Source organism: Oncorhynchus tshawytscha, linkage group LG21 (genome assembly GCF_018296145.1).
Source record: "Oncorhynchus tshawytscha isolate Ot180627B linkage group LG21, Otsh_v2.0, whole genome shotgun sequence".
NCBI lineage: Eukaryota > Metazoa > Chordata > Actinopteri > Salmoniformes > Salmonidae > Oncorhynchus > Oncorhynchus tshawytscha.
Window position 1 is genome coordinate 12,780,784 of NC_056449.1, and position 13,762 is coordinate 12,794,545.

At 43.1% G+C, this 13,762-nt stretch overlaps 1 protein-coding gene across 3 annotated transcripts in view; it reads right to left on the minus strand.

The window, feature by feature from the left end:
- The window catches only part of ssrp1a (structure specific recognition protein 1a), a 31,886-nt gene extending 18,883 nt beyond the window's left edge, over nucleotides 1-13,003 (minus strand). For 2 of the 3 annotated variants that reach the window (XM_042303096.1, XM_042303094.1), the window contains exons 1-7: nucleotides 12,858-13,002; nucleotides 12,204-12,282; nucleotides 10,973-11,158; nucleotides 1,275-1,380; nucleotides 865-1,058; nucleotides 571-671; nucleotides 227-356 (exon numbers count right to left, since the gene is read on the minus strand). In XM_042303096.1, coding sequence (XP_042159030.1) covers nucleotides 227-356; nucleotides 571-671; nucleotides 865-1,058; nucleotides 1,275-1,380; nucleotides 10,973-11,158; nucleotides 12,204-12,257 — 771 coding nt within the window. In that variant the 5' untranslated portion in view covers nucleotides 12,258-12,282; nucleotides 12,858-13,002. Of the gene's footprint in view, nucleotides 1-226; nucleotides 357-570; nucleotides 672-864; nucleotides 1,059-1,274; nucleotides 1,381-10,972; nucleotides 11,159-12,203; nucleotides 12,283-12,857 lie in introns of all 3 variants that reach the window. The other variant, XM_042303095.1, reaches the window with a different exon arrangement.
- Nucleotides 13,004-13,762: the final 759 nt, after the last annotated feature.

Below are 13,762 nucleotides of genomic sequence, written 5' to 3' on the forward strand. Positions count from 1 at the left end.
TCACACACACACTCACACACACACACACACACACACACACACACACACACACACACACACACACACACACACACACACACACACACACACACACACACACACACACACACACACACACACACACACACACACACACACACACACACACACACACACACACACACACACACACACACACACACACACTCACACACACACACACACACTCACACACACACACACTTACAACGAAGAACATCTGTCTCTGGTCCTTGCTTGGTAGCAGGAAGAGACGCAGCACGGTGGTGTAGGGGATCTTGTAGTCAAACGTCTTACCATGGAGGTGCAGGAAGGCGGGGTAGATGAGGATATCATACCTGACGCACAGAGGGAGAAGAACGTGGGTGAACGAGAGGGAGGCCTGCCTTCAAAGTGGGTGTTTGTCTAGTATGTGGTAGGTTTTCGTTTTGGGGGCTAGCGTTGAGCCAAGCGAACAATGTGGATCTATCTGATAAATGGAGAGTAATATTCAACAAAACAACGACGGATAATACTGATGAATAGTGGTTTGTGATGCTGATGCCACAGTACCTGCCCCTGGGTGTGAGGCACTGCAGCTCTTTGAAGACACACACAGCATCTCCTGTAGCCTGGATCACATCTGCCTTAGACCGCACGTTCTGGGCAAACGCCTGACAGGGAGGACAGGGACACAGGGTTAAAACAGGAATAACCACCGCATCAATGACGTTGGGGTGAAAATGGACTGTTTCTGAGTATAGGGACAGCTGTAGTGGTGGCGCCATCTGCTGGGGTGAAGCCAGTAAGGCACCGACGATCACTCCATTTTCAGCCAGCAGCAGGATAGAGTAGAGTGTGGGTTACCTCCACGGGGTCTGCCCCCTCGTCTGCGGGGCCGGGGGGGACGTAGAAACGGACCTCCATGAGAGAGACCTCAGCGTCATCGTTCTGGTGGAACTCCAACGTCACCTCGTTCTTCCCGGTGGCACACTGGGACACGCTGGCCAGGGGGATCTCAAACACGGAGCTGTCATTCACGTCAAACGACAACAATGGACCTGCGGAGAGCGGGGAAAGAGGGGTTCAAAAACCACAGCTCCCATAATGCACCACTACATAGCTGGAGGAATGCTACAACGGATCAGTAAGAGAGATCCAGAGATGAAAAGGGTTGTTTTGTAAACCTGCCAGCCAGGAGGGAATTGCAGGATGATCAGATCCTCTGTTGGTGTTGTGTGATAAGTGTTCAGTGACATTTAGAGGGTGTTGTTTACCAGAGAATTTAGCAGTGCCCCAGTTCCAGCCTTTCACGCACATGTCCTTCTCTGTCAGCTCCACCTTGTAGTTGGCCTTGAAGAACTCAGAGATCCTCTCATAATCCTGCAGAGAGAGAGAGGGAGCGAGACGGGGGGGGGGCTAATTAATCACAGCTCAATCTGGTCGCGCTCTCCTTCTCGCAGCTTACAATCAGCCCGTTTATTTATCCTGCCGGCCCGATTAGAGCTGGAGCACCCAGACACACACCACAATCACTTCCACATGTGTGTGAAAGGACAGTGTGCATGTGTGTGAAAGGACAGTGTGCATGGTGTGTTTTTGAGAGAGAAAAAGGAGAACGTGGGGGAAATAGAGCTTGTGCACCTGGGTATCAGCTTGTCTGTTAGGTCAGGGGTTTTCAAACTTTTCTTGTCCAGGGACCCCTGCCCAGGACAACCGACGACCCAGGGACCCCTGCCCAGGACAACCGGCGACCCAGGGACCCCTGCCCAGGACAACCGGCGACCCAGGGACCCCTGCCCAGGACAACCGGCGACCCAGGGACCCCTGCCCAGGACAACCGGCAACCCAGGGACCCCTGAACAGGAAAACCAGCGACCCCATCATGTTAGCAAAACAATAGATGCCTTGTCATCAGGTAAAAGTCATCCACATTGATTTGGTACAGTTTCATTATTTTGACCTCCCCACAGTTCATTGGAAGTGTAAACTCTAACAGAGCCCATTAGCTAGAGAGGTGATAGTGCTGTATCTTGGCAGTGGCGAGAACATTTTGCTGGTCTCAAGCACAATTTCTGTAATTCTACACATTTTCCCCCACTGAGTCGAGAGAAACCTTTTCAGATTCTAAACTAATTTTGCAGTTTCCTCCAACACATTGGTGCGTGTGGCTGGCTTCCGGGTTAAGCGTACATTGTGCCAAGAAGCAGTGCGGCTTGGCGGGGTTGTGTTTCGGCCGACGCGCGGCTTTCGACCTTCACCTCTCCCGAGTCTGTACGGGAGTTGCAGCGATAGGACTGTAACTACCAATTGTTTTTGACAAAATTGGGGAGATTTTTTTAAATTCAGTCTTGTGTCAGCTGAACTGTTCTGTTCTGTCCTCACCTTTGGTCTAATAATTTTCCCACATACTCAAAACTGTCACTTTTCAATTGCTACCATGGTTATGAATGTTTTTCATATTTCTTCTGTAAGAAACATTTCCTATCCAATTAGGGATGATACAAGAAAAGCAATATTTTTTTTACATGGCAAAAATGGAAACACGAAGCAGACCAAACTCTTTGGTCCTTTAAAACCCTGTTTTATGTCAATTATAGTGTGCTTTAACAAGGAAAGTAAATCAAATGCAACTCAGGATGACATCATCATTTGGTCTGTTCTCCTAAAGAAGATAAATCTGCTTGGTTTCCTTGCCACGATACCAACGAGTACCGCAGTACTGGTATCGTCCCAGCCCTACTTCTCCATATAGGCCAATTCCCACGAGTGTAACGGGTTAAGTTGACACAAACTGTTTTTCCAACCCAAAAATGTGCACTCAGATGACCCGCCTAAGAATTTTCTATACAGAAAAAAACCTGTAATTAGCTGAAATTACTGTAATTTTCTCCATATTAAAAGGGATTGTTTGAGATTTTAGCAATGAATCCATTAATCTACTTCCCCAGCGTTGGATGAACAGGAATAGCTAGCAGGCCAACTGTTCCTGTAGACTTTTCTAAAACATTGCCAACCCCCTGCAGTACCTTGGACCCCAGTTTGAAAACCCCCGTTTGAAAACCCCGTGTTCGGTTAGTAGAGAGTGGGAAAGCCCACAGTGTGTGTGTGTGTTGGACAGAGAGAGAATATTCGCCAGACTGTGAATGCGTGTCCATCTGTGTGTGTATAGAACATCAGATCAGTGTGTTGACAGCATCGGTGCGTGTGTTTGTAAAGATGAATGAAGACATTGTGTTTGTGTGTGACAGCCCGTATATACAGACCTAAGTTTACATTATATAGTATATACTGGATATAAATCTGTGCGTGTGTGTAATGAGTGACCGGTAACTATGTAAAGATGTACATATCAATGTGTGTGTGTGTTCCTGCTGTCCTCATCAGCTCCAATATGTAGAGCACCATCCTTCATTACTCCTTTGGCAGAGTGCTGTTGCTTACATGACACAGCCATAATAATCACTCATCCCAGCCTCCCCATCCTCCAAACACACACCAATTTCCTCCCTCCACCCCTCCCTGTCCCCTATGTGTTCCATTCCAACACCCCTGTTCCTCTCCCCCTAACTAACAAGATGCTCTGTAACACAGATGTTGCCATGTGATCTTGACACCAGGGTTCTATGCATTAGTGGACACCAAGTTTTGCAACAGGAAATGAAAAACAAGTGTTTTCTATTGGACAGGATTGTCCCTCCGCACAGACATTCAACACATTGTCTACACAGTACCAGTCCAAAGTTTGGACACACCTACTCTTTCAAGGTTTTTTTGTGTGTGAATATTTTCTAAAATGTAGAATAATAGTAAAGACATCAAAACTATGAAACAACACATATGGAATCATGTAACAAAAAAAAAGTTCTGTGTATGAGGAGGAATAATGACAGTTTATGCCCTGCTATTGTTTTAATTTGGATTTTATTTTTGTACACAAATATACTTTATTTTTCTACATTGGCAAACTCTTGGCATTCTCTCAACCAGCTTAATGAGGAATGCTTTTCCAACAATCTTGAGGGAGTTCCTAAATATGCAGAGCACTTGTTGGCTGACTTTCCTTCACTCTGCGGTCCAACTCATCCCAATTGGGTTGAGATCGGGTGATTGTGGAGGCCAGGTCATCTGATGCAGCACTCCATCAATCTCCCTCCCTCCAGTCTGGAGGTATGTTGGGTTATTATCCTGTTGAAAAACAATAGCTCCACTAAGTGCAAACCAGACAGGATGGTGTATCACTGCAGAATGCTGTGGTAGCCATGCTGGTTAAGTGTGCCTTGAATTTTAAATAAATCACAGACAGTGTCACCAGCAAAGCACCACCACACCACCTCCTCCCCCATGCTTCACGGTGGGAACTACACTATACTCTGCAGCAGAGGTAACTCTGGGTATTTCTTTCCTGTGGCGGTCCTCATGAGAGTCAGTTTCATCATAGCGCTTGATGGTTTTCGCGACTGCACTTGAAGAAAGTTCTTGAAATTTTCCGCATTGACTGACCTTCATGTCTTAAAGTAATGATGGACTATCGTTTCTCTTTGCTTATTTGAGCTGGTCGGGCCGTAACATGGACTTGGTCTTTTACCAAACAGCCCTATCGTCTGTACAGCCCTCCTACCTTGTCACAAAACAATTGATTGGCTAAAACACATTAAGAAGGAAAGAAAATCCACAAATTTACTTTTAACAAGGCATACCTGTTAATGTAAATGCATTCCAGGTGACTACCTCATGAAGATGGTTGAGAGAATGCCAAGCGTGTGCAAAGCTGTCATCAAGGGAAAGGGTAGCTAATTTGAAGAATCTCACATTTAAAATATATTTAAATTTGTTTAACACTTTCTTTGGTTACTACATGATTCCATGTGTTATTTCATAGTGCTGAGGTCTTCACTATTATTCTACAATGTAGAAAATAGTTTTAATTTTTTTTTTTTAAATGGAGTAGGTGTGTCCAAACTTTTGACTGGTACTGTACATGAGATGTAGGCTGAGGTGGTGTCGAACCAGTGAGAATATTAGGGCTGTCCCTGACTAAAAAAAATCTTGGTCGACCAAGAGTCGTCTGATCTTTCGACCAATCGATTGGTCGAAATTCTTAGACATCTCTTTTTTCATAAATGATTCGACTGACACATCCTATGTGTTTTAATTAAATCAACTATAGGCTCTGAGCTTGTCTGATGCTTTACACGCACTGTTTGATTAAATAATTAAAAGACAAATAACTAGAGGGAGTTCGACCACAATTGACTTGATTGTGCCGCCTGGCTCAGACTTGCTGAGCCGTGTAAAAATATATATATATATATATATTTTTTTAAAGACAGCGAGTAACTGTGTGACGAGCACCCGTTGACTCTGTCCTCACTGGTGCAGAGACCACCAGAGAACAGTGTTGATCGTGCTGTCCTTGTTGACGAAGCTGCAATATTATTAGTGTCATTTCTTACTGAAAAGTTCTGTTACCGAAATCCCTCATTTGTTTAGGAAGAAACCATTCCCTCTCAACCCTAGGGCCTGACCTACAGCGCATCATAAATAAATTGGTTAGAACAAACTCTGAACACCTTAACACGTCACCGCAAAATGGAAGCAGATGACGTTAAAAATACATTTGAAACGGGGGAATGCTTACTGGTTGCGCAGGAGGTAAAGGGGAAATCAGATGTGAGGAATACATTTGACTAGTTATGGGAAATACTGGAGATCGTGAAAAAGGAGGTACGGAGCAAGCGCGGCGTGCACATCAGGCCTGTGTGTGCGCCAAACAGGTGCTGTTAGATTACAATATAATTTCAGACTGTTCGGAACAATGTAAACACAAAATAAATTATAGGCGTACCAGAGAATGTGTTGAATACGGTTTTTTGTTTTGGTAAAGCCTTTATTACAGCAAAGACTAAAAACGGTCCCATTCATTTGTGAATGCAATTTCTGAAACGGAATGGTTTAGGCCAATTTATTATTTACGCTAATTATTCAATGGCCCCTTTGTTATTTTAAAACTAAAATGCTTGATTACATTTCACATCATGAATGTATGCTGTGTGATGACATGAACAAATAAATGATTGATTGTTACAATAGCCTGTAAGTATTGAAATATAGGCCCAAGGAAGTTACAAAATTAAGACTAAACAGGTTGCACTCTTAGGCCGACAGCTCGATCGATGGTGGTTATACAAGGCTGCTATACTATGCCTACTAATAATAATGAAAGTTATTATTATAATGATAGTAATAACAAAAAGGAGATCAAAAGGAAAAGGAGGGTTATTATTAGAAGCATAATTAGTCTGATAATTTGTAACAGATTAAATAATACTAAATCGATTAAAGGAATAATACCAGAGAGGCTGGTCTAACGCGAAGTGTAAAGCCTATTACAGCAGAGTAAAGATTAAAAACAGCCCAATTTAGGAAACTGTTGCGTGAGGCTTGCTGTTCACGGAATCAGTAAGCTGTTAGCGTTTGGTTAAGACAGGCTACAGGCGCAGGATCGGTCTTATTTCTGTAGGTACGGTGCATTCGGAAAGTATTCAGACCCTTTGAATATCTCCACATTTTGTTACGTTACAGCTTTATTCTAAAATGGACTCAATTATCCCCCCTCCCCCATCAATCCATACTCAATACCCCATAGTGAAAAAGCAAACAGGTTTTTAGACATTTTAACAAATGTATGAAATAAAAACAGAAATACCATATTTACATAAGTATTCAGACCCTTTGCTTTGAGACTCGAAATTGAGCTCAGGTGCATCGTGTTTACATTGATCATCTTTGAGATGTCTCTACAACTTGATTGGAGTCCACCTGTGGTAAATACAATTGATAGGACATGATTTGGAAAGGCAAACACCGGTCCAACACGTGTATGGGATTGAGACAGAAGTCTTCACACTTTTGGATGCATTTCAGAACTGCAGTTTCCTCTGCTTGGAGCAACAGTGAAGTGGACAGGGCAGTACGGATTTCTTCTCTTACATCTGCAAGCAGAGTCTGAACATCAGACAGGATGACATTGTCTCCCTCAATCCGTGCAATGACTACTGCTATTGGTTTCAGGAGTTTCAGGCTGCTTTACCACTCTCTCCCAAAATACATCATTCAGGAGGATCCTCTCGATGGGGCTGTCCATATCGGCAGACTGTGATATGGCCATTTCGTGGAGAGACTCCTTCCCCTCCAGGAGACTGTCAAACATGACGACAACACCATCCCAACAGGTGTTGCTGGGTAGCTTCAATGTGGTGCTCTTATTCTTCTCACGTTGCTTGACGAGTTAGATTGCTGCTATAACTTGATGACCCTTCACATACCTAACCATTTCCTTGGCTCTCTTGAAGAGTGTACCCATTGTTTTCAGTGCCATGATGTCGTTGAGAAGCATATTCAATGCATGAACAGCACAGCCAATGGGTGTGATGTGAGGGTAGGACTCCTCCACTTTAGACCAAGCAGCCTTCACGTTCGCAGCATTATCTGTCACCAGTGCAGATACCTTCTGTGGTCCAAGGTCATTGGTGACTGTCTTCAGCTCATCTGCAATGTAGAGACCAGTGTCTGTTGTCCCTTGTGTCTGTGCTCTTGTAGAATACTGGTTGAGGGGTGGAGATGTAGTTAATTATTCCTTGCCCACAAACATTCGACCACCCATCAGAGATGATTGCAATACAGTCTGCTTTCTCTATGATTTGCTTGACCTTCACTTGAACTCTGTTGAACTCTGCATCCAGAAAATGTGTAGATAAAGCATGCCTGGTTGGAGGTGTGTACGCTGGGCAAAGAACATTCAGAAATCTCTTCCAATACACATTGCCTGTGAGCATCAGAGCTGAACCAGTTGCATACACAGCTCGAGCAAGACATTCGTCATAATTTATCTGACAACGTTCCTCCATTGAGTCAAAAAAACTTCTGATTCCAGGAGGACCATGAGCTGTTGCTATCGATAAGGTGTCTGATTCATAATTTTCACCTCAAATAGAAGTGGAGGGACTTTTGTCAGAGGTTGCTTGTTGTGAGAGCTGACAGAACTTTATGCACTTGGCCAGATGATTCTGCATCTTCGTTGCATTCTTCACATGATTTGACACAGCTTTTCCTTCTGCATTAGCTGCAGTGAAATGTCTCCACACGTCAGCTAGTGCCTGTGGCATTGTCCTGTAAAGACGATAACACAAAAAAAACGACAAATACAATTCCATGTACAGATAAATAGTTAAGCAATTAGATTAAACAACTCCTTTGTAACACATGTTCTTAAATGAAACATGTATGGAAACAGGTGAATTAACACTCCTCAGTTAGCAGGCTCAAGCAAGCTGAAACCCACAGGGTTGCAAAAACTAACTAGAAGAAATTGTTAACAAGTTAGAAATGATTTAAACACACTTTGCTGTAGGCTACTGTATACTAGTTAACAAAAAAATCATGTCCTATAAAATATATTCACCACACCAAGTATTGTAATCAAAACTTACCAGAAAGCATGTGGTCCATGGCTCAGACAGTGTAGTAGTGTGGGCTCAAAAGCATCTCATTAGTGTGCAAGATTTTGAGAATCAGCTGTACATGTGATGGAAGAGTGCACTGCAGATGTGACGGGAAAATGCACTGTGCATGCAGAGGGTTGCAATTCCATTGAATTGGGGAAAGTTTAACCAAAATATGCCACAAGACCAAGAATTGCCTTGTGTATCCCACAAAAAAGGTTCAATGTAAAAAGCTAACTTTTTTGCTGAATTTAAATCAAAATTCCCAGGCTTAACTTCCCATGTAAAATTTCTGGAAAACATTTCAGACCTTTTGCAACCCTAGTCAAGATCGAGGGAAAGATGAACAGAGCAAAGTACTGAGAGATCCTTGAAGAAAACCTGCTCCAGAGCACTCAGGACCTCAGACTGGGGCGAAAGTTCACCCTCCAACAGGACAACGACCCTAAGCACACAGCCAAGACAACGCAGGAGTGGCTTCGGGACAAGTCTCCGAATGTCCTAGAGTGGCCCAGCCAGAGCCTGGACTTGAACCCAATCTAACATCTCTGGAGAGACCTGAAAATAGCTGTGGCGACACTCCCCATCCAGCCTGACAGAGCTTGAGAGGATCTGCAGAGAAAAATGGGAGAAACACCCCAAATACAGGCGTGCCAAGCTTGTAGCGTCATACCCAAGAAGACTCTAATCACTGCCAAAGGTGCTTCAACAAAGTACTGACTAAAGGGACTGAATACTTATGTAAAATGTGATATTTCGTTTTTCCCCCTTCCTTTTCATACATTTACAGAAATGTATAAACACCTCACTTTGTCATTATGGGGTATTGTGTGTAGATTTGAATGGGGGAAAAACAATTTAATCCATTTTAGAAAAAGGCTGTAACGTAACAAAATTTAGAAAAAGTCAAGGGGTCTGAATACACATAGCAACATGGTCTAGAAGGTGTCAATTCAACAGCGCATTGACGTGTTTCAGAAACGAGGTCCACTATCCAACAGGGGGAAAATAGCATTTGTTATAAAATAATATACTTTTTATTTGTGTTACACCATTGTTCGTATATAATTTAACCATATACAATTTCAGTATCACGGCTTAGTGATGGACTGTGCCATCCCCACGACCTCCACAATGGATCAGTCCACTCAGACAGGCGCCAATCAGACTGGTGTATTGTACACAAAGATTATTCTTTTTTTAATTTTATATATGTTGCTACAGCTCGACTAAAGACATCTTGGTCGAACAACAGCCTATCGACCAGTCGACAACAATGGGGGTCAGCCCTAGAGGATATAGAGGGTGTACACATCAAAGTGACTGACTCGCTGGCTGGTCCACTAACCAATTCCTCACCAGTGACAGTGACACCGTTGTCTAAACCCTCAGTCAGAAGATCCCATCTTCAAAAATACAATGATTACCCTCAGGAGACCACCTTAGCTTCTCTCTCTGTAGCAGCTAACCTCAGGAGAACAGCTTTCCTTCTCTCTCTCTCTCTCTCTCTCTCTCTCTCTCTCTCTCTCTATAGCAGCTAACCTCAGGAGACCAGCCTTCCTTTTCTCTCTCTCTATAGCAGCTAACCTCAGAAGACCACCTTTGCTTCTCTCTCTCTAGCAGCTAACCTCAGGAGAACAGCCTTCCTTCTCTCCCTCTCTCTATAGCAGCTAACCTCAGGAGAACAGCCTTCCTTCTCTCTCTCTCTATAGCAGCTAACCTCAGGAGAACAGCCTTCCTTCTCTCTCTCTCTATAGCAGCTAACCTCAGGAGAACAGCCTTCCTTCTCTCCCTCTCTCTATAGCAGCTAACCTCAGGAGAACAGCTTTCCTTCTCTCTCTGTAGCAGCTAACCTCAGGAGAACAGCCTTCCTTCTCTCCCTCTCTCTATAGCAGCTAACCTCAGGAGAACAGCCTTCCTTCTCTCTCTCTCTATAGCAGCTAACCTCAGGAGAACAGCCTCTCCTAGCAGCTAACCTCAGGAGAACAGCTTTCTCTCTCTGTAGCAGCTAACCTCAGGAGAACAGCTTTCCTTCTCTCTCTGTAGCAGCTAACCTCAGGAGAACAGCCTTCCTTCTCTCTCTGTAGCAGCTAACCTCAAGAGAACAGCCTTCCTTCTCTCTCTCTATAGCAGCTAACCTCAGGAGAACAGCCTTCCTTCTCTCTCTCTATAGCAGCTAACCTCAGGAGAACAGCCTTCCTTCTCTCTCTCTCTATAGCAGCTAACCTCAGGAGATCTGTAGCAGCACTGGTAAGGCTAGATTGTACACACATGCACTCACATTCACACACGCAGAAACGCAGATCCACTCTTGCACAGTACACATACACGTGTGAACAGATCAACAGACTTATCTAAAAGCTCACCCGACACCTACCCACACAGAACTCACAAATGAACACAAAACCACAGCCATCGCTCACACAACCATTTTCAAACAAATTCCCTCACTCGTTCACACACTGCCTCACCGTGTCTCTGAAGCCGTCGTATTTGTAGACATGGCCGTTGCTGGTTGCCAGTTTGATGCCGTGTCCCAGACACACACGCCTCCATGTGGCCACAGACAGCTCTGCTGCCGGGATGTTGTCCACCTTCCCGGTCTTACTGCTCTTATACACCACATTCTGCTTACTGAACCGCAGACGACCGTCGTTCTGCAGAGACACCACACACACACATAAATACACTTAGGTTACTGCGATTAGCTACTAGCGAGTTTGTCAGATGCCGAGTTTTGGTTGGTGCCAGTGCCAGATTGTGGCAATTTATTTGCATATCCATTACAATACTCAATTTTCCTTGGCTAAAAAGAAAACACGAAGCAAAGACTTCACTCTATGATCCTTTAAAACCTACTTTTGTCAAATATAATGTGCTATTGCTCGCTAATAAACAAATGTGACTCTGGGTGACAACATAAAAAGGTTGTTGCTAACATTAGAAGTGTTTTCCTCAAGAAATTAAGTCCTCTTCATACTGGTATAGTGCCAATCATAATATCCATGTCTACTTCTATCCTGGTCCTGGAGACCCACAGGGTGTGCAGGCATTTGTTCCACATTGATCCCTGGCAGGCCTAACAGACCTGATTCAACTAATCAGGGCCCGGTTTTCCAAAAGCATCTTAAGGCTAAGTTCGTCATTAGAACCTTTGTAGGGGCATCTTTAAAGTCTCTGAGCTGTTTCCCAAAACCTTTGTTACTAAAGTTGCAATTGAAAATGCTTGTTATTTACCGACTGCCTCAGACCGCTATTAAAACAGCTAAGTGCATCGTTAAATTATTTTTTTGTCCTTCCGCGTCACTTTACAGACAGAATATCTCAGCTAAACATGGAATCCAGATGTTTATCTGTCTCTGTGACCACCGGTAACTTCAGAACGAAGTTGACTACACATAGAAAGTTGCCAATGTCTTTGCAATTGCTACAAACAAGCAAAGGATAATCAGATACTTCAAATGAAAACCAAGATGACTGCATTAAAATATAAATACAGTAGGCTACATACATAGGCCTATATATTTCCATCATATTGAAATCAATTTCACGTTCAGCCAATCTAGTTCTATTTTGCTGGCTAGCATACTGTCTGTCATTTTTGCGTCAATGCATATTTAATGTGTAACATGTGCACAATGTGCCAAATCTGTGACTTATTGCAATATTCTTGGGAACGCATTTGAATAGCCAGTTACTGACCCAGGACCCCTTGGATTCATGGTAGATCTCGTTGAACTCCAGCGTGTCTCCCATCTCTGCCTCTACAAGTGATGCTCAGCTGAGGACACAGAGGAAGATCATGTCAATCAGTTAGCAAGCTAGGAATGTTAACTCAGAGGAGCCGACGTTGTAATATATCGAGCTATTTTGCTAATTCCTCTGAGAGTCAACGGGTGACACAGACTGTTGTTGCCATTTCATTTAATATCTAATTAGCTAGCTAGCTTTGCAAAATCAAAACATGTAGTTAGGCTAAGTAGCTAGCCAATAACAACATACGACAGCTAGCGTGACAACTCAATGCGGTTATAAAGGCTTAGTAGTAAGTGAACAACAATGAGCAAGCTGCTTTATTTCTGGCTAGAACATGCAGATACTAACTAGCTATCTATCGTAGAACGTTAGATAGCTGGACATGTAACGAGATTGCTAGTAAATGGATGCCCGTCGAGTGTGGCTAGCATGCTAGCTGGCTAGTGATGATGTTGAGTTGCTTCGTCAACTATTTGATTCCTATGAATCAATAGTAGCTAGGGCAATTTTACTTGTCTAATTGATCTAGTTTTATACACATATATTTGCATTCCACTATTTATCTCCCTAAATAAAAAGAACAAAAACTTGATGTCTTACTGTAAATGTGATGAGGAGACCTCGCCGTTTCCCGCGTGAAGCGTCAAGGCAAGAGCTGACGTCACCGGAAATAAATCAATGCTACTTTAGCATTTACTTCCGTTTCGTTCTTCTTACCAGAAAATAACACTTTTTAAAGATGCTCGGCTGTGTTGGTCTTTCGCCTGACACTAACATAAATAAATTGGCTTCCTCTAGAAACAGATTAGAATAGTTTAATACGAAAGCTTTCAGTCTTTAGTAAGGCCTTGTTTTATGAAACGCAACCCTCATCGTTTTCAGAACCGCCTGCAATGACTGCTCACCACCACTAAGGGGTGCACGCAGCAACCTGTTAAAATAATGGTTCACTGTGATGATGGATGGATTTTTATTTTATTTATTTATTTTTTATTTATTTTACCTTTATTTAACCAGGTAGGCAAGTTGAGAACAAGTTCTCATTTACAATTGCGACCTGGCCAAGATAAAGCAAAGCAGTTCGACAGATACAACGACACAGAGTTACACATGGAGTAAAACAAACATACAGTCAATAATACAGTATAAACAAGTCTATATACAATGTGAGCAAATGAGGTGAGAAGGGAGGTAAAGGCAAAAAAGGCCATGGTGGCAAAGTAAATACAATATAGCAAGTAAAACACTGGAATGGTAGTTTTGCAATGGAAGAATGTGCAAAGTAGAAATAAAAATAATGGGGTGCAAAGGAGCAAAATAAATAAATAAATAAAAATTAAATACAGTTGGGAAAGAGGTAGTTGTTTGGGCTAAATTATAGGTGGGCTATGTACAGGTGCAGTAATCTGTGAGCTGCTCTGACAGTTGGTGCTTAAAGCTAGTGAGGGAGATAAGTGTTTCCAGTTTCAGAGATTTTTGTAGTTCGTTCCAGTCATTGGCAGCAG